The 18322-nt window shown below is 44.4% G+C and overlaps 1 protein-coding gene across 3 annotated transcripts in view; it reads right to left on the minus strand.

Moving 5' to 3' along the window:
- Nucleotides 1-5410: 5410 nt before the first annotated feature.
- The window catches only part of SYT8 (synaptotagmin 8), a 109082-nt gene continuing 96170 nt past the window's right edge, over nucleotides 5411-18322 (minus strand). For all 3 annotated transcript variants that reach the window (XM_073658760.1, XM_073658758.1, XM_073658759.1), the window contains exons 6-9: nucleotides 15634-15801; nucleotides 10001-10118; nucleotides 7563-7696; nucleotides 5411-7191 (exon numbers count right to left, since the gene is read on the minus strand). In XM_073658760.1, coding sequence (XP_073514861.1) covers nucleotides 6958-7191; nucleotides 7563-7696; nucleotides 10001-10118; nucleotides 15634-15801 — 654 coding nt within the window. In that variant the 3' untranslated portion in view covers nucleotides 5411-6957. The remainder of the gene's footprint in view (nucleotides 7192-7562; nucleotides 7697-10000; nucleotides 10119-15633; nucleotides 15802-18322) is intronic.

An 18322-nucleotide genomic window follows, 5' to 3' on the forward strand; every position in this document is an offset into this window, starting at 1 on the left:
CACCGGGTAAGGAGTAAGCAGGCTGCTACGTTGAACCCCTTACCCCACTACAACTGGGCGGAAACGCAAGACAGCGACCCTGCCGTCCGACTGGTGAAGGAGATGCTGACTCGGCCGGAGGCTCGCCTTGAACCAGACGCTCCGGAGGAAGCCAAACAACTATGGGCAGAGAAGAGTCGACTGTTCCTTTACAAAGGGAAGTTGTGCCGCAGAATGGTTAACTCCCGGACGCATGAATTACTCTGGCAAGTAGTGGTGCCACGAAGAGACGCAGCCATGGTGATGGAGGCATACCACGACGGAGCTGGACACTTCGGGTGGAAGAAGCTGGAGTTCCTGCTGCGCGAGCGGTTCCACTGGGTAGGCATGAGGGGAACCATCGAGAAGTGGTGCAGAGACTGTGGCCCGTGCAACCTGAGAAGGAAGGACCGTGCCAGCCAGAAGACTCCCCTGCAGTCCATCGTCACCCGGCAACCGTTGGAACTGGTAGCCTTGGATCATGTAAAACTGACCCCAAGCAGAAGTGGCTACGTCTACGCGTTAACCATCGTGGATCATTACTCCCGGTTTCTGGTTGTCGTCCCCGTCAAGGACTTAACGGCTCAAACAGCAGCTAGAGCCTTCCAGCAGCACTTTTGCCGTCCACACGGGTACCCGGACCAAGTGCTGACGGACCAGGGACCTGCCTTTGAAGCGGAGGTCTTCCAGGAATTCTGCAATCTGTATGGCTGCCGGAAGATAAGGACGACACCCTACCATCCGCAAACTAATGGACTTTGTGAGAAAATGAACCAGGTGGTAATGGATCTTCTAAAAACGTTGCCCCTGGAAGAACGCAGTCTGTGGCCTGAGAAGTTGCCCGATCTGGTGGACCTATACAACCACATCCCGGTAGGTTCCACCAACTGTACCCCGGCTTACCTAATGAGGGCAAGACCTGGTAAGTTACCTGTTGACCTGGAAATGGGAGTCCTGACACCCGAGGACACTTCACCAGAAACAGACTGGGACACAGAGAGGCAGCAGCAGTACCGGAGAGTACAGGAGAGCGTGGAGCGAAGTCTCTGTCAGGCTAGGGAAAGACAAGAGAAAACTTACAACCAGTATGCTCCCGCTGTTCCCCTGGTACCCGGAGAGCAGGTCTTGAAGAGGAAGAGACAGCTCCACAAGTTGGATGACCAGTGGGAGAAGGACCCGTACACCGTACTGCCCTCAAGCCACGAGAACCCGAAGGTTTGTACCATCAGTAAAGACGGAGGGGAAACCACAGCCATTGTATCCCGGGACCACCTGAAGAAGTGTCCCGAACAACTGAGGAACCCTGAAGAGGAACAAGAAGACCATCGACCCGTAGAGGAAAGGGAAGATATGGTTAGTACTGTGCTCGGGGACTTCCCTCGGTCTTGGACTCAAGTCAATGGTGCAGTTGTGGTACCCGTACTCACCTTCCTCCAACCAGCATCCCAAGCACCTACGGAGCAACAGGTAGAGCTGGAAGAACAGCCGGTCCAGGAGGCAGAAGACTCCACACAAGCAGAACAGGAGGATCAACCCTCTGCTTATAGTGAGCCTGCCGTACCCCTAGTGAGACAAAGAGCCGGTAGACAGCTGCCCAGTTTACCCTTGACAGCTCCTACACCCTGTAGTTCAGGGCCAGACAGTCAGCTCCGTAGGTCCACTAGGGCCACTAGAGGCCAGTTACCCGCACGCTGGAGGATTTGAAGTGTATAAATTGTTTTATTTATGTTTATCTGTGTATTGTTGCTTGTGTATAATTTTGTGTTTCCAGTTATTTTTAGGAATCCTTGGTGGATTTACCGGGAATCCTTGTACATAGTTGGAGCGTAACCCAGGATGGACTAGAGACTGTTAAGGACTCGGCGTAGGACAGACCCCTACCTGGTTACGTCTCCCTGTTTTGGTGAAATGGACACCTTGCTTTCTTCAAAGACTACACCCGGTTACGGACATGCCGTGACCACCTTTATGTGTTTCTTCTTATTGTACTATTATTGTTGTTATATCTTGTTATGTTTTTTCTAAAATATGTTTAGTCCCGGAGTACTAAATTTCACTAGGGGGGAATGTGGCACCCCAGGGGTCTGGTTTTCCACAGTAATGTAATGTTATGTCTGAGAGCAGGTGGGAGGTCCTTTGGTCAGGGATCCTGTGCATGCCACACCTCCTGCCCAGTCTTGGGAGGGGAAGAACTTCCCCTGTATAAACCCTGGGCTGAGGCAGGGTTAGTCAGTCAAGGAGAGTAGAGACTACGAGTCAGGGGCTGGCAGCTGCAGAGCTCGCCCTGACTGAGAAGCTTTCTTACCGGACCCGGCGTCCGAGGCTGTGGGGACTAACTCTTACCCAGCAGCAGAAGCCGACCGGCAGGGGATTTCAGGTCCTCAGGCCCAGAAACCCAAAGGCACGGTCACACGCGTGGGACCAGCACCGCCATCGTGGAGCGGAAGCCATTAGAAGGCCCCGAGTCACCGGCCATACGGGTGAGCACCACACGGTACACTCAGGGACGTGGGCTACTTATATCCGCTTCTAGCAAGGTAGCCAGAAGAGTACAGTCAGTTTGGGAGGCCTACAACTCCGCCTGGCCAGGGGAGATCCCATCTGCTCAAGGACTGACCAGGCCCCGTTCACTAGCAAGTACTCCGGGAGGGTCTATCGTTGTTACCAGTAAAGACCCTGAATTACACCGCACCGTCTCTGAGTGGTTCCTGCTACCCCCATCATCCACATCTGCTGCCCTGAGGCCATACCCCTCCCGTTGGGGGTTATACCATCTACGCTGCACCATCCATCCACCGGCCTCAGCGGACTGTCCTGCAGCGGCAGCTCCATAGCTGCATTCAACGGGTGGCGTAGTCGTCCTACATCTACCGCTGTTACATCGCCGCTCAGTTTGACTCCCTGGGCACGGACCGGGTCACCGCCACGAGACTACAACCCTCAAGAGATCCGGCTCCGGGTAAGCTCCCGCGTGCGCAACGCAGCGCGACACAGGCCCAGGGGCGCGTCATAATCATTCTTGCTTCGCCAAGCCTCAAGCAATGCAGGGAGCACGGAGCTGTCAGCCATACTGAGGATGCGGATACAGTTGAAATTGGGACATGCCGCTAACCTCTTGGGACAGCAGGACAGCCTTCCAAATCTGGGTATATCCTGCCTGAGCTGAGATAATTAAAAAGTATGTCTACAGTGGCTGTAGTTCTACCACTGATTACAAGCTGCAGTGAGATTTAGGGGTGTTGTCATTCTAGACATTTATGTCATATTCACATGATGTGCCATAAATGTCTGGTAGATGCAGGTTCCATATGCAACCCTCACCTATCTCCAGAATGAAGGTCCGGCGATACCCCCTCTTGTCTAGAGCTTAGGTTGCTGTTAATGGAGAGGTGGGTGCGCATGGGCTGTTGAATCCATTCACTTCAATTAGTATCCCGAATACAGCTACCTATCTACTATATAATTGTCTTATCCCGTCTGTCTGTCTTTCTGTCTGTCTGTCTGTCTGTCCTGGAAATCCCGGGTCGCTCATTGGTCCGGCCATGTCCAATCAGCGATGCTGCATTTCTGAAAAACATGGCGGCCGTTAGCGGCTCATGTGCGGCACGGAGGTCAGCGGCGATGCAGCCGGGAGATGCAGCCGGCTACTCGCAGCATAAGTCCCCCGACCGCAGGCGCCGCTGACCTACATGCGGATATTGTCGGGAGATCAGCGGCTACAGCCGCTTATCTCCCGAGGACAAGTGTGACGCCCTTCCCCTCCCCTCCCCTCCCCTCCTCTCCCCTCCTCTCCTCTCCTCTCCCCTCCCCTCTCCTCCCATCCCTCCCCCCCCGCTCGATCAGGACCCCGGCACCCGGCGTCATACTTACCCCTCCCCTTCGCTCCTCTCCTCTCCCCTCCCCTCTCCTCCCCCCGCTCGATCAGGACCCTGGCACCCGGCGTCATACTTACCCCTCCCCTCCCCTCCTCTCCCCTCCCCTCTCCTCTCCTCCCGTCTCTCCCCTCTCCTCCCGTCCCTCCCCCCGCTCGATCAGGACCCCGGCACCGGCGTCATACTTACCCCTCCCCGTGCCTCCGCAGCAGCTCCTGTGTCTTCCGCTGATGCTCTGTGACATCTCAGGTCAGAGGGCGCGGTGACGTCTTTACACCGCGCTCTCTCCTCACCGGTCACAGCGCACAGCGTCAACATGCCGGCTACGCTGGAGTCCAGAGAAGCAGCTGAGAAGGGAGGTGAGTATTGGATTTTTTTTTTTGTATGGGGCCATAGGGGACCTGCATGGGGCACTATGGGGGGATGGATATACAGGGGATATGACTTCCTGCATGGGGCATTATATGGGGGGGAGAGGTGACATCCTACATGGGGCATTATATGGGGGGGGGAGGTGACATCCTACATGGGGCATTATATGGGGGAAAGGTGACATCCTGCATGGGGCATTATATGGGGGGAGAGGTCACATCCTGCATGGGGCATTATATGGGGGGAGAGGTCACATCCTACATGGGGCATTATATGGGGGAGAGGTGACATCCTGCATGGGGCATTATATACGGGTGATGTGACTTCCTGCATGGGGTATTATATACGGGGGATGTGACTTCCTGCATGGGGCATTATATGCGGGGGATGTGACATCCTGCATGGGGTATTATATACGGGGGATGTGACTTCCTCCATGGGGCATTATAAAGGAGGGTCGGGAGACATATGCTAGAATACCCGATGCGTTAGAATCGGGCCACCATCTAGTCTATTTATAGTGGTCACGGAAATATTTTAATTTGCTTTTATGTAACAACCCTTCTATAGATAGATTTGCATGATGTATAGATATAATTCAAGGATTCATGGACATAAAATATCACACCTATTATATCTATCTTATTTTATGACATTCAGACAGTGGTTGTAGGTATATGCCATTATTTCTTCATGTAAGATAGGCATCCAGTAAAATGGCATCCAAGGAGAAAAGAAATAAAGAACTAAATTACAATTTATGTTCTAGATATAAGCAAGTACAATGCAGCATATGTTAGGGTCCACTGTAAATGTAATTTGTATCTACTACCCGGTGGCATCCTGTTTGCTTCCCCCATACAAGGATGAACAATGTAAACCAGTTACTTGGATCTAATAACATTAATGTTTTTCTTGAGTTTTTAGTGTTTTTTTATGGCAAGAATTGCATTACAGTCTGATCTATTCTTGCTTTCAAAAGCACCGAGATCCCAATTGAAACTTGAGAGACCCCTTTATAAGTCGATGTGATCTGTCGTGTTTTGTTGGGATTAAGTAAAGAACAAGGAAGAGTCAGCTCTCCCACACAGACGTCCGAGGCTCGGAGACCGGCTGTGCCGCAGGATTATAAATCAAAGAAAAGGATCTTCTTAAAATCATCAAATTTATTGGGTAAGTATAAAAATCTTAATATAACATGGAAGTCTCAACTCCGCCTGAGAATTGGTATAGCCAACGCGTTTCAGACAGAAAGTCTATAATTATTGTATAAGTTGTTGGGATTAGTTATGACTCCGAAGAGTAGTAGTCATGATGGTAGTGTAAACAGAGCTTTAAAGGAGGTTTTATTGTTAAGCATTAAAGCCTATCTTAACGTTTACCTCCAATTGTATTGTCCAATACATCTATAAGGAGACATGAAATTATTTTGCAATATCTTAATTAAAAAAAAAATTATACTGTTTTGCTTCTACAGCTCCAATATAGACCTACTGTATGTGTCTCCATGGTAACAGACTACAAACAAACCCCGTGCAGTCAGAACCTCCAGTCATTATCTCGACTATCCTCCTTTTAATTCCTACTAATTGACCAAACATGTGCTATAGTAAGATAGGGGTAAAATGGAAAAAAGTTTGACTACAGGATAAGACTATACGCGACTTGTTTGTGGTTTGTTACCGTGGAGATGGATTGTTAGCATAGAAGATGTGGAAAAAAAAACAATAGGAAGCTTGAAGTTAAGAAGTAAATTTCAAGATTTTTATATTGGCACTTAGAAATTAAGAAAATAATTAGTTGAGAAAGTGGACATAATCAGCAATAAAGGGGATCCTCATCCCTCATTGTCTGGAGAATTGGCTACAAAATACATCCCGCTCTTTCTCTGGAGGATCTTACCCATCTTACAAAACACTGACAACCCACTGATTTGATTCCCTGGCACCCTAAGGTGGCGCTGCAGAAAAATTGAAAATATGATGGGCATCCAGACAGATCACACCTGATCTCCATGGAGACATGATGTGATCAACAAAAATCGTCCAAAGTTGAGAACCCCTTTAAGTAATGAATTTACTTCAGATTCTGTAAAAGGTAATTAAAGGGTTTGCCCGGTTAAAGAAAGTTATCAGGTACCCACGATCTGTAGATTCAGGGAACTTTAATCTCTGGTATAAAATTGTGCAACAGGTCAGACGCCCACCTGCCTCTCCATTCATTCTTTATGGGGTTGCTGGAAAAAACAGCGGCAGCTCGATAGGGAATCAATGGAGCTCAGGTCGTACATGTGCACTGCCACTTCAATCCAACAGAGATAAAAGTTCCCCGTTCTGTCGTAAAGGTGGGTCCCAGTGATTGGACCCCACCGATAAACAAATTATTACCTATCCTATGGTAATAACCTGCTTTAACAGAACAACCACTTTAATATATTTTAGCGTATTATGGAGAATTATAATCTCTGATTGTATGAAATCTACATTACATTTCAAAGGCATGAGCGTCTTTTCAGCTTGGTCTTGGAGTATTTAAACCTTTTGTAAGTCATTATATGGTTGGATATGATGAATTCATATATATAATTGATAATTTACATGGTACCACGTAGGGGACCAATATATGAGTCATTTGTAGATATCAGGAACCTCAAAGTCCATCCACTTTTTTCACAATCTTCATAAATGGACTTCCATTATCTGTTGGGTCGAGGGAATTTTAAATGAGACTTAAGGGCAAGGACCTTATCAACAACTTCTGCTGGCTGCAGATTGTGCCACTGGGCAACTGGTCTTCGTGGGTGTGCGAGCATGTCTGACCAGTGTCTTAAAGCATTTCCTGAAGCTCGACAGCCAAGAAATAGTTTCCCGATCTGTTCATTCTTATTGACCTTATCGTGGTCCCACACAGAGATGATGAGATCCACATTCTGAAATACAGAAGAGAGAAAAAGAGTCATACATGCGGTCTAGTAATTGTCCCTGAATGGAGATAGTTTCTAAGTCTCCTGTTCGCATATATGATCCATTCTGCTTGGGCTCGTGCAGACAACTGTAATTTTGGTCAGAGTGCGATCCGACGAAACAGAATGGAGAAGATGGAGAATTTTTTTTTCATCTTCTCCACATCTGAGAAAGTCAGAACACACTGCGATCAAAATCTAACCAATCTCTGATCAGAGTGTGATGAGAATAATTGGACCCATTCTCTCGGATGAGAGGAAATACGGTTGTGTGACCTTAATGTTTTGCAAATAGACCAAAGAATAGTGAAGAACTAAACGTTAATTAGAAATCTGACCTGAATTTGCTCCAGAGTCACATCAAAGGTAAACTCCTCATTAAAGTATGGGTTCAGCGTGTTCTTCTTCACTCCCGTCTTCTTACGCTTCCACTTCTTCTTATTCAGAGCAAGTTGCACCTTCACATATGGGTCTAAAGGGATAAAGAGATATTAATTTGACTGTGCTATTCCATTAAAAAAATTATAATTTTATATGTTTATATTAAGTAGAGATTAACATAAAGATTCATAGGACCCTGGTCAGGTGTCCATGCTGGAACTCCATGCCAGCCAGCCAGGATCCTGCAAACTTCCTCAAATGTTGGCATCCTAGTTGCCTTGGGTCCGATAGCCACAGTGGCATTGCCTCCCTCACAAGAGGTGATGCCATGCCTGGAAGCAAGGAGGGGTCCCCTAATCAGGTTTTACTAAGCATGCAACACTTTCCTGGCTCCAGACCAGCAAGGGGAATTCCTCCCCTTAGAAACTGGGATCTGGGGGCAGGGTTAGTGAGACTTAGTGTGAGGAGTTGAAGTCAGGACGTCGAGGAGAGAGGAGCTGGGGACTGGAGCTGTGCGGCAGCTCACCCCAGAACAACCAGCACAGACGAACCGGACACGGGAGTCTGAGGCTGTGGGGCACCGAAGGCCCAGCAGTAGAAACCGGAGGGCAGGAGACTGCAGGTCTCCTGGCCCCACCAGACGCCCGGAGGCTCAGCAGCACAGAGGGCTCAGCACCGCCACGTGGGAGTGACGCACCAGCAAGGCCCGAGCTGCCTGCCATACGGGTGAGCACAAGGACGTTGCATTCAGGGACGAGGGCCACCGCACAGCTACAAGCAGCAGGGCCAAAGAGTTTAGTGGAAAGGGTAGGCCTCCAACTTCACCTGGCAAGGAGGATTCTTTACTTGCTTCCAGGCTGCCCGGACTTCCACTTCTAGCAAGTACCCTAGTCCCGGTTTGCATAATCACCGCCAATAAAGATAAGAGCAAACCACCATTAAGTTGTGGACTGATTACTGCTGCGCCATCAAACCCTGCACTACAACGCCCAGCATAACCTATACCATCTACACTGCCCTGGAGCTAAGCTCTACCTTTGGAGAGCCACACCATCAGCTCCAGAGGACCTGCTCCGCAGCGGTGGCTCCCCTAGCCGCATACCACAGGTGGCGTCACGAACTTTATACAATCACTATAAATCCCCTATCAATAACCCCTTTTTATTGACCGCCCTGGGTCACAGACCGGGTCACCGCCACTGTGACATCCCCCAGCATTTACCGGCCCAGCACCGAGTACCCCACGGCCCAGGGGGCGCGTCATAAGCACGAGAAATACCATGAATGGAGACTGTTAGTGTCAGAGGAGTAAGTTTGTAGGACCCTTGTCCGGCTGCCACGGTGTACCCACATGGACATTTTACCAGTGTCCTGCGAATCTATTTCCTGAACTCTAAAATTGGATTAATTTATTATGAAAACACAAAAAAATAAGAACACTTTAATGGACCCCCATAACGGTACCCATCAATTCAAAAGAGTAACACATGCAGGCCACTTTGTTTAGAGTAGTGGTTTTCACATTTAGCCATTATACAAGGATCTGGAATTTGCTCCAGGGATTTCAAGTTATATCTGCAGAATAACCACTGAATGGTGGATCGAGCCCAAAGGAGCCGGAAGTCATTAGCCGGAACTAAAAAATGATTAGTTAAAGGGGTTGTCCGGCCTTAGGTTACAAGTCTGCAATCACTCTATGTGTCTGCAGACATGCGCACTGCAAGCTGTGAGGATTCTCCGGTGTTGAGAGCGGCCAGTGCATGACCACAAGTAGGCATAAATGTGGCCACATGCCGACTAGACATGCATGGCCTCGCTCAATACAAGCGAATTTAGCGAGGCTGGACAAGTCTAGTCGGATTGTGGTCAGAAGTATGCAAATTGCATGCTTGCAGTCACATCACCGCCTGTTCCCAACAACGGTATTGGAGAATCTTCACAACGCAAAGTGCACATGCTGTGATTATTCACAAGTCTGCAGTCACATATAGTGACTGTAGACTTGTACCCCAAGGCCGGACAACCCCTTTAATGCTAAAACCAGAGTCCAAACGTAAAGTCCTGGTCAGGTTGGGTCAGAATCCCATGAAGATAAACAGAACAATAAAGCAGGTGAAGGTCAAACCATTCAAGGTCAAGGCCAATAGAGTATTCAGACAACTGGCAGATCAGAGTACAGAGAATTTAGGTCAATAAAGTGCACCCTAAGTATCCAAGACACAATAATGGGCACAACAATTTAGTTAAAAAAAAACTTGATAAGGACACAAGGCTCACTGATTGGTCCGAAGATTTCAATGTCAATAGAATATTTCAGGATCTTTCATGATTCTGTTAAAAAAGGCAGCTATGAAAGTAGTGTGAATACAACTCTTTACTTTTCTTTTCAAGTTACCTGAAAATCCATCATTGTCCATTTTCTTCAGCTTCTTTGCCTCAAGGATGACAACAACTAGTTTTGAAGTCACAGGGATGTACTTTAGCGAAAAGCAGATTTCTCCAAGCCGTTCTTGCTGTGAAAAAATGTAAGTAATAAATAAGAAAAAGTTTCTACACAACAGTGATCAGCATACCTGCTGATTGCTGCTGTTAACCTTTTCAATGCCACTGTCAATCATTGACAGTGGCATTTACAGTAGGTACGGAAAGTTTACATTTTTCACTCTTTGTTTCATTGCAGCCATTTGGTAAATTCTAAAAAGTTCATTTTTTTTCTCATTAACCACTTCGCACCAGAGCCTGTTTTTGCCTTCGTGACCGGGCCAATTTTTTCAATTCTGACTACTGTCACTTTATGAAGTAATTACTCTGGAACGCTTCAACGGATTCCCCTGATTCTGAGACTGTTTTTTCGTGACATATTGTACTTCATGATAGTGGTAAAATTTCTTCGATATCACTTGCGTTTATTTGTGAAAAAATCGGAAATTTGGCGAAAATTTTGAAAATTTTGCAATTTTCAAACTTTGAATTTTCATGCCCTTAAATCAGAGAGATATGTCACACAAAATAGTTAATAAATAACATTTCCCACATGTCTACTTTACATCAGCACAATTTTGGAGCCAAATTTTTTTTTTTTTGGGGAGCTATAAGGGTTAAAAGTTGACCAGCGATTTCTCATTTTTCCAACAAAATTTACAAAACCATTTCTTTCGGGACCACATCATATTTAAAGTCACTTTGAGGGGTCTTTATGACAGAAAATACCCAAAAGTGACACCATTCTAAAAACTGCACCCCTCAAGGTGCTCAAAACCACATTCAAGAACTTTATTAACCCTTCAGGTGCTTCACAGGAATTTTTGGAATGTGGAAGAAAAAAATTAACATTTAACTTTTTTCACAAAAATGTTACTTTAGACCCAATTTTTTTTATTTTCACAGGGGTAACAGGAAAAAATGGACCCCAAATTTTTTGTGCAATTTCTCTTGAGCGTGCTGATAGCCCATATGTGAGGGAAAACCACTGTTTGGGCGCACTGCAGGGTTCGGAAAGGAAGGAGCGCCATTAGACTTTTCAGAAAATTTGTCTGAATAATTAGCAGACGCTATGTTGCGTTTGGAGAGCTCCTGATGTGCCTAAACAGTGGAAACCCCCCACAAGTGACACCATTTTGGAAACTAGACCCCTTAGGGAACTTATCTAGATGTATGGTGAGCACCTTGAACCCCCAGGTGCTTCACAGAAGTTTATAATATTGAGCTGTAAAAATAAAATTTTCACATTTTTCCCACAAAACCGTTTTTCATCCCTTAATTTTGCATTATCATAAGGGTAATAGGATAAATTGCACCATGAAATTTGTTGTGCAATTTCTCCTGAACACGCCGATACCCCATATGTGGAGGTAAATTACTGTTTGGGCGCATGGCAGGGTTTGAAAGGGAAGGAGCGCCATTTGACTTTTTGAATGTAAAATTTGTTTGAATAATTAGCGGACGCCATGTCACATTTGGGGAGCCCCTAATGTGCCTAAACAGTGGAAACCCCCCACAAGTGACACTACTAGGGAACTTATCTAGATGTGTGGTGAGCACCTTGCACCCCCAGCTGCTTCACAGAAGTTTATAATATTGAGCCGTAAAAATAACATTTTCACATTTTTCCCATAAAAAATGTTTTTCATTCCCTAATTTTGCATTATCATAAGGGTAACAGGAGAAATTGCACCATGAAATTTGTTGTACAATTTCTCCTGAGTACGCCGATACCCCATATGTGGGGGAAACCACTGCTTTAGTGTACGGCAGGGTTCAGAAGAGAAAGGAGCGCTATGTTGGCTGGGATAGGCAGCAGACACCATGTCACATTTGAAGAGTCGCTGACATGCCAAAACAGCAGAAACCCCCACAAGTGACCCCATTTTGTAAACTATACCTCTCAAGGAATTCATCTAGGGAAGTAGTGAGTATTTTTTAATTTTTAAATTTATACCATTGGGCAGTGAAAAAAGCATAATTATATTTTTACCACAAAAAAATGTTTTACCCTCAGATTTTACATTTTTACACAGGGCAATGGGTAAAAATGGTGCCGAAATGTGTCACACAATTTCTTCTAAAAGTGGCAATACCCCATATGTGGCTGTATCGTACCGCTCAGCCATACGGCGAGATCTGGGGGGGACGGAGTGCTATTTGACAATTGGAGAACAAATTATTGTAGAATAGGCATTTGGATTTGGGAGCACAAAATTTTCTGAATTTCTTTTGGGGGGCAAGGGCCATTTTGCTTTTCCAGAGCCTTTCTGCTACCAGTAACTTGGAAGTCCCTTATATTTTTAACAGATGACGGACCTGAGTGGGGACTAGCTTTTTTTGAGGACAGAGTTGAAGCTTTTATTGGGAACATTTTACGTAACATTTATCCGGCGCTCTAGGCTGAGCACTTACATCGGGGTTTCCATCTAAATTTCCAAGTGATGTAATTCAGATGAAACCCCTGCCAGATCAATTCACTGTAATGAGGCAGCAGAGTTACTCTGGACTCCGTCTGGCCTCTGTTTAGCGGTGTCCTTTTTTTCAGAAGTGCACAAAACTGTGGCCAACCGCACTTTTATGCACGCCTAAAACAAATGACACCGTGGGATCCCAGGCTAGACGGCGTCCACAGTGGCCTATATCTGTCTCATTACAGGGAATCTTCTGTCATGGGTTCTGGCTGAATCACGTATTTCAGAGATTTACACGGAAACTCTGGTGTAAGTGCTCAGCGCAGAGCGCAGGATAAATGTGGGCAGAGCCTTACTGCGATCTTTGGGAGACATAATAAACAAATCAGTACCAGGTGAAGAATTGGTTTTATTTATTTTTTACGCCGTTCCTAGTGTGATATAGCTGATTAGATTACTTTATTCTTCGGGTCGGTGCGATTACAGAGATACCAGATTTATATCGGGTTTTTATGACTGACAGCTGTCACACACTAAAGGACGCTTTTTTTTGCAAAATCTAGTTTTTGCATCACCATATTTTGAGAGCTATAATTTTTCCATATTTCGGCCGACAGAGTCATGTGACGGCTTGTTTTTTGCGGGACGAGTTGACATTTTTATTGGTATCATTTTTGGGTACGTGACATTTTTTGATCGCTTTCTATTCCGTTTTTTGGGAGGTAAAGTTAACAAAAACAAACAATTCAGGAATTGTTTTTTGAGGGTTTTTTTATGCCGTTCTGCGTGTGGTAAAAGTGATCAGGCAGCATTATTCTTCGGATCATTCTTCGCTTTTACACAATAAAACAATTTTATAGAAAAAAATATTTTTTTGCATTGCTTTATTCTGAGCGCTATAACTTTTTTATTTTTTGGCTGATGGAGCTGTATGGCGGCTTTTTTTTTGCGGAACAAGATGACGTTTTCAGCGGTACCATTTTTATTTCTATTTTGTTTTTTGATCGCATTTTTTTCCACTTTTTGTTTGGCGATATGATGAAAAAGCATATTTTTTTGCTCCGTTTTTTATTTATTTTTATTACGGTGTGCACAGAAGGAGTTAATTAGTGTAACAGTTTTATAGCTCGGGTTGTTTCGGACGCGGCAATACCAAATATGTGTACTTTTTTTGGTTTTGTAAAAATATACGGATTTATTGGTTTAATATTTTATTTATTTATTTTTATTTATTTTGTGATTTTTTTTTTTAATAGTTTAAAAACTTTTTTTTTACTTTTTTTTACATTTTTACTTAGTCTCTGTATGGGACATTCATTTTTATTTTTCTGATCACTGATCTCATGTAATGTAATAGACATATATTACATTACATGAGATCTTCACTGACTGTGTCACAGTCAGTCTCCTGCCTGGCTTCAGCTGCAGGCTGAGCCAGGCAGGACACCATATATGGCAGAGCTGGAGGCGGTCATGTGACCTCCAGCTGCCATAGCAACCCAAGGTCCTGGAAGGTATCCGGGGTCGTCGGAGAGGTAAGTAAGACGACCCCCTCTCCTCCTTCTATCTTCTATATGCCGCGATCACTATAGATCGCGGCATATAGAACATAGCAAAGGGTTAACATCACTGGGACCTGATCCAATCAGGTCCCGATGATGTTCCCTGTCAGAGCTAATGCTCTGCACCGGAATCGCATCGCTTGCAGGACCCAGGGGGTCCTGAGCGCTGCGAGACCACCCACCGTTTTTAAACATCGGCGCTGCACAGAGCCCAGGCAGCGCGGACGTTTATCTACAGTGGGCGGTCGGGAACCGGTTAATGTACACTCTGCAGCCCATCTTGACTGAAAAAAACAGAAATGTAGAAATTTTTGAAAATTTATTAAAAAAGAAAAACTGAAATATCACATGGTAAAGGCTCATCCAGCCCATCGGCCCCAGTGCGACTCGATTGCAGGGAGCCACAGGGTTGCTATGAAAGCTAGGGCTGGCTGAACACAACTGTACCTCTCAAGTGATCTCCTCTGTGACATCCAGCCTATCAATCATGTGACAACAGGTTCAAGTCCCCTAAGGGGACTAAAAAATAAAGTAAAAAAAATTGAATCACCCCCTTTTCACCAGTTAACAATAAGGAAATGTAAAAACAATAAAAAATGTATATATATTTGGTATCATTGCGTCCAGAAAAATCTGATCTTTCAAAATATGAAATAAATTGAGCAGATCGGTAAACACTGTAACGAGAAAATAAATCAAAACACCACAATTTCAGTTGCCTCAATAACAATAATATACGCAGTAAAAAGCGATCAAAGCAGCATATGTACCCAATATAGTATGAACAAAAACACGACTCGCCACCCAAAAAAACAGTCCAAACACAGTTCCATTAATGGTAATATAAAAACATTACAGGGCTTGGAAAATGGCAACACAAACTCATTTTTTTTTACAAAATTGAGGTTTTTTTTTTCCATCAATAAAATAGTAGAAAAACTATGCAGTACATCTATGTACTGACCTGAAAAATCATGTTTCTGGGTCATTTTTACAGCACAATGAATGTGGTAAAAATAAAACCAAACAATGGTGGAATTGTGTTTTTTCATCATTTCACTGCATCTGGAATTTGTTTTGCCATTTTCCCTTAATCTATATGGTAATATAAATGGTGTAATTCAAAACTACATCTTGTCCTGCGAAAACACAAGCCCTCCTATGTCTATGTAAGTATAAAAAAAAAAAGTTATGGTTATTTAAAAAGGGAAAGGAAAAAATGAAAATGCAAAAATAAAAATTGGCCGAGGAGGTAAAGGGCCAATAAATGCAGATTATATTTTGAAATATGGTGTCAGATCAGTTCTGGAAGCCTTAGATCTGGTTGCATTCTCTGTATTATTGACTGACCACAGATGTCCTACTGTATAAGAGCCATATAGACTCTAAAGACGACACGCTACCTTTACATGTTCTGGGGTATTTCTATGTTACTATGCAATTACGATGCATCCGTGCCTCTAGGTTATTGGTGTCCCTCTCCTCTCATGTAGCAGGAAAGCCTTCTGCTCCAGGCACAGTGACCTTGGTACACTTGTCGTAGTGACAGCATTGACATAATTGCTCCTCACCTCCATGGTTGATGCATCACTCAGCTCCTTCCACTCCTCAATGACGTGCTGTAGATCCATGTCCCGAAGCAGAAGCCTCACCTCACCGATGACATCATGCTTCGAGAAACGATTAAAGTCATAGATCTGCATCACAGCCTCCGTGTCCTGGACTTCTGTCTGTAGAAGCTGGAGCATAGAACATATTAACCATTGTCAGTGTGGTCTATGCAATGTGTAGAGTGCAGAGATACAAAATGGGGATTTATCTTACCGCTTTTTGCCAAAACAGTTATGCAAAAAAGTAGGAAATGATGGTGCACACCACATAGGCCAGATATTTTTAAACTTTTTGCGCACTTCACGATACTTTTTAACAGTGGCAAGAAAAAGTGGGCAAGATGTAGACTTAAAGGGGTTGTCCACTGCTTTCACATTGATGACCTATCTTTAGGATAGGTCATCAATGTCTGATTGGCCGGGGTCTGACACCCGGCACCACCGCCGATCAGCTGTTATCGGTGTTGGCGGCAGTCACCGGCCGGAAGTCCTCGCTTGAGAAGCTGCTCCGTCTTCTAGTAGTGGCCAAGGCTTGGTACTGTACATCCACCCCCTATTCAAATCAATATGAGACGGATGTGCAGTACCCTGTGGCTACCACTATCACAAGACAGAGCAGCTCTGCAAATGAGTACTTCCGGCTGACGGCCACCGCCGACACCGATAACAGCTGATCGGCGGGGGTGCCGGGTGTCAGACACTGACCGATCAGACATTAATGATCTATCCCAAGGATCCGCAGGCTGCAAAGTCCAGTCCTCCAGCCCCCTGGCAGATTCCGGGGGACCGGAGTGCTCGGGCCAACTCTGTTTTTCTCATATGATGGAAAATTTTCTTAGCTTCTCCAATCTATTAAACTGTAAACAGATGATATCTGCGTGCCACCCATCTTTTTCACTAGGCCTTTGACTTATATTGGTGAGTTTGATCCCAAACATGGATCAAAGTAGGACATTCTTCTTTATCTTTCTCTTTTTGGCTTGCAAAAAAAAAAAAGGCTTACGTGAAAAGGTACATTTATTTGTAATGGGTCTGTGAGCTATCTGTAAAAATAATGGATAAGACTAGTACCAGAAAAATTTTGTCAAGTACTTGAAAGTTTTTATCAGATTGAATTTCCAGATTTTTCTTAAAGGGAATATATATTCAGAAAATAACCTATTATGCAAATCAGGTTTTTGTCTTAACTGTATTTTTTTTTTTTTCGCCAATGGGTTTTTTTGTTGTTGAAATCTTTCAATTTTCACACTGCATTGGGGCTTTTTTAGATTCTAACTTCCTGTAGTCTTAGGAAACAACACATGTACATTAAGCACAATGAACAGAGTCCAGCCCTGTCTTTTGCATGGAAACATCTAATGAGCGTGTGCAAAGTTCATTGTGAAGGAAGGGGGAGCAGGATCCATCTATTATGATTGGTGGATCCTGGGTCATCAGCTGCGTATAGAGGTGTTACTAGTCATTGTAATCCTGCCTCTGATAATGTGGACCCTTGCTAAAAACTCTTCCTGAAAGGACAGGAAGTCTGAGTCTAAAAAAGCCCCAATGGCCAGTTTGCAAATTGCAGGATTACAATTATTTTTTAATAAAGATAATATTAAGAATATTTTTATTTATATAGCGCCAACTTATTCCGCAGCACTTTACAATTCAGACAAATTACAGACATTATGGGCGCTGTCCCCATTGGGGCTCACAATCTAGATTCCCTATCAGTATGTCTTTGGAGTGTGGGAGGAAACCGGAGAACCCAGTGGAAACCTACGCAAACACGGGGAGAACATACAAACTCCTTTCAGATGTTGTCCTCGGTGGGATTTGAATCCAGGACCCCAGCGCTACAAGGCTGCAGTGCTAACCACTGAGCCACCATGCTGCCCGTCATATGAAAAAAATATTGAACAAATTAAAAAAAATACTGATAAAAATTACCTTTCAGTATTACCGGTAAGACTTTTAATCTATTATGTGGTGTCCTGATCCAGAGAAAAGTTTTCCTTACTCTATATTCTGTTTTAACACCTTTTAAAAGGTTAAAAAAGTTTTTTTTAACTTTTAAAGGTTGTTGTTCTCTTGTTTCCCATGAGCAGGTGCCTGAACCGTCTGGCCTGGGTCCTGCTATGCCCCCATCTATATTGAGGTCAGCTGACACAAGGTGAGCTTTAATACTAGAGACAGGATAGGACCGTCCAGACTGGGTACACCTTGTCATGGTAGGATGGCTTTTACGCTTTTTTTTAAACAAAAAAATGTTGGCTTAGTACCCTTTGCTATTTAAATGTACTATTACTATTTTCTTATTTACTTACTATGGGATATTTGCTCATTTTGGGTTTTTTTTTGTGGGGGGGAGTTTGTCTGTGAAATGGCCACAGTTTTAATGTGCTTTTACACACTGCACGTATAGTAATTTATGCTCCAGCTCATTTCTTTGATTCATTTGTAAACTGGCCTGATGAATGAGCTCTGAAAGTTGCACACATAACTATTCTGGTTAGCCTATAAAAGTATCACTCCTAGAAGACTTTTGTGTTTTTAACATGAAAGTATTTACTGTACATCAGATTCATTTTCAGATTTTCTTTTACTTTTTTATCTCTTTACATTCCCCACAAGATGCAAAATAAGATTATAGTCACTCAAAGTTAGT

The sequence above is a fragment of the Phyllobates terribilis genome, unplaced genomic scaffold, assembly GCF_046119375.1.
Source record: "Phyllobates terribilis strain yellow unplaced genomic scaffold, ASM4611937v1 Scaffold_13__5_contigs__length_258822181, whole genome shotgun sequence".
Taxonomy (NCBI): Eukaryota; Metazoa; Chordata; class Amphibia; order Anura; family Dendrobatidae; genus Phyllobates; species Phyllobates terribilis.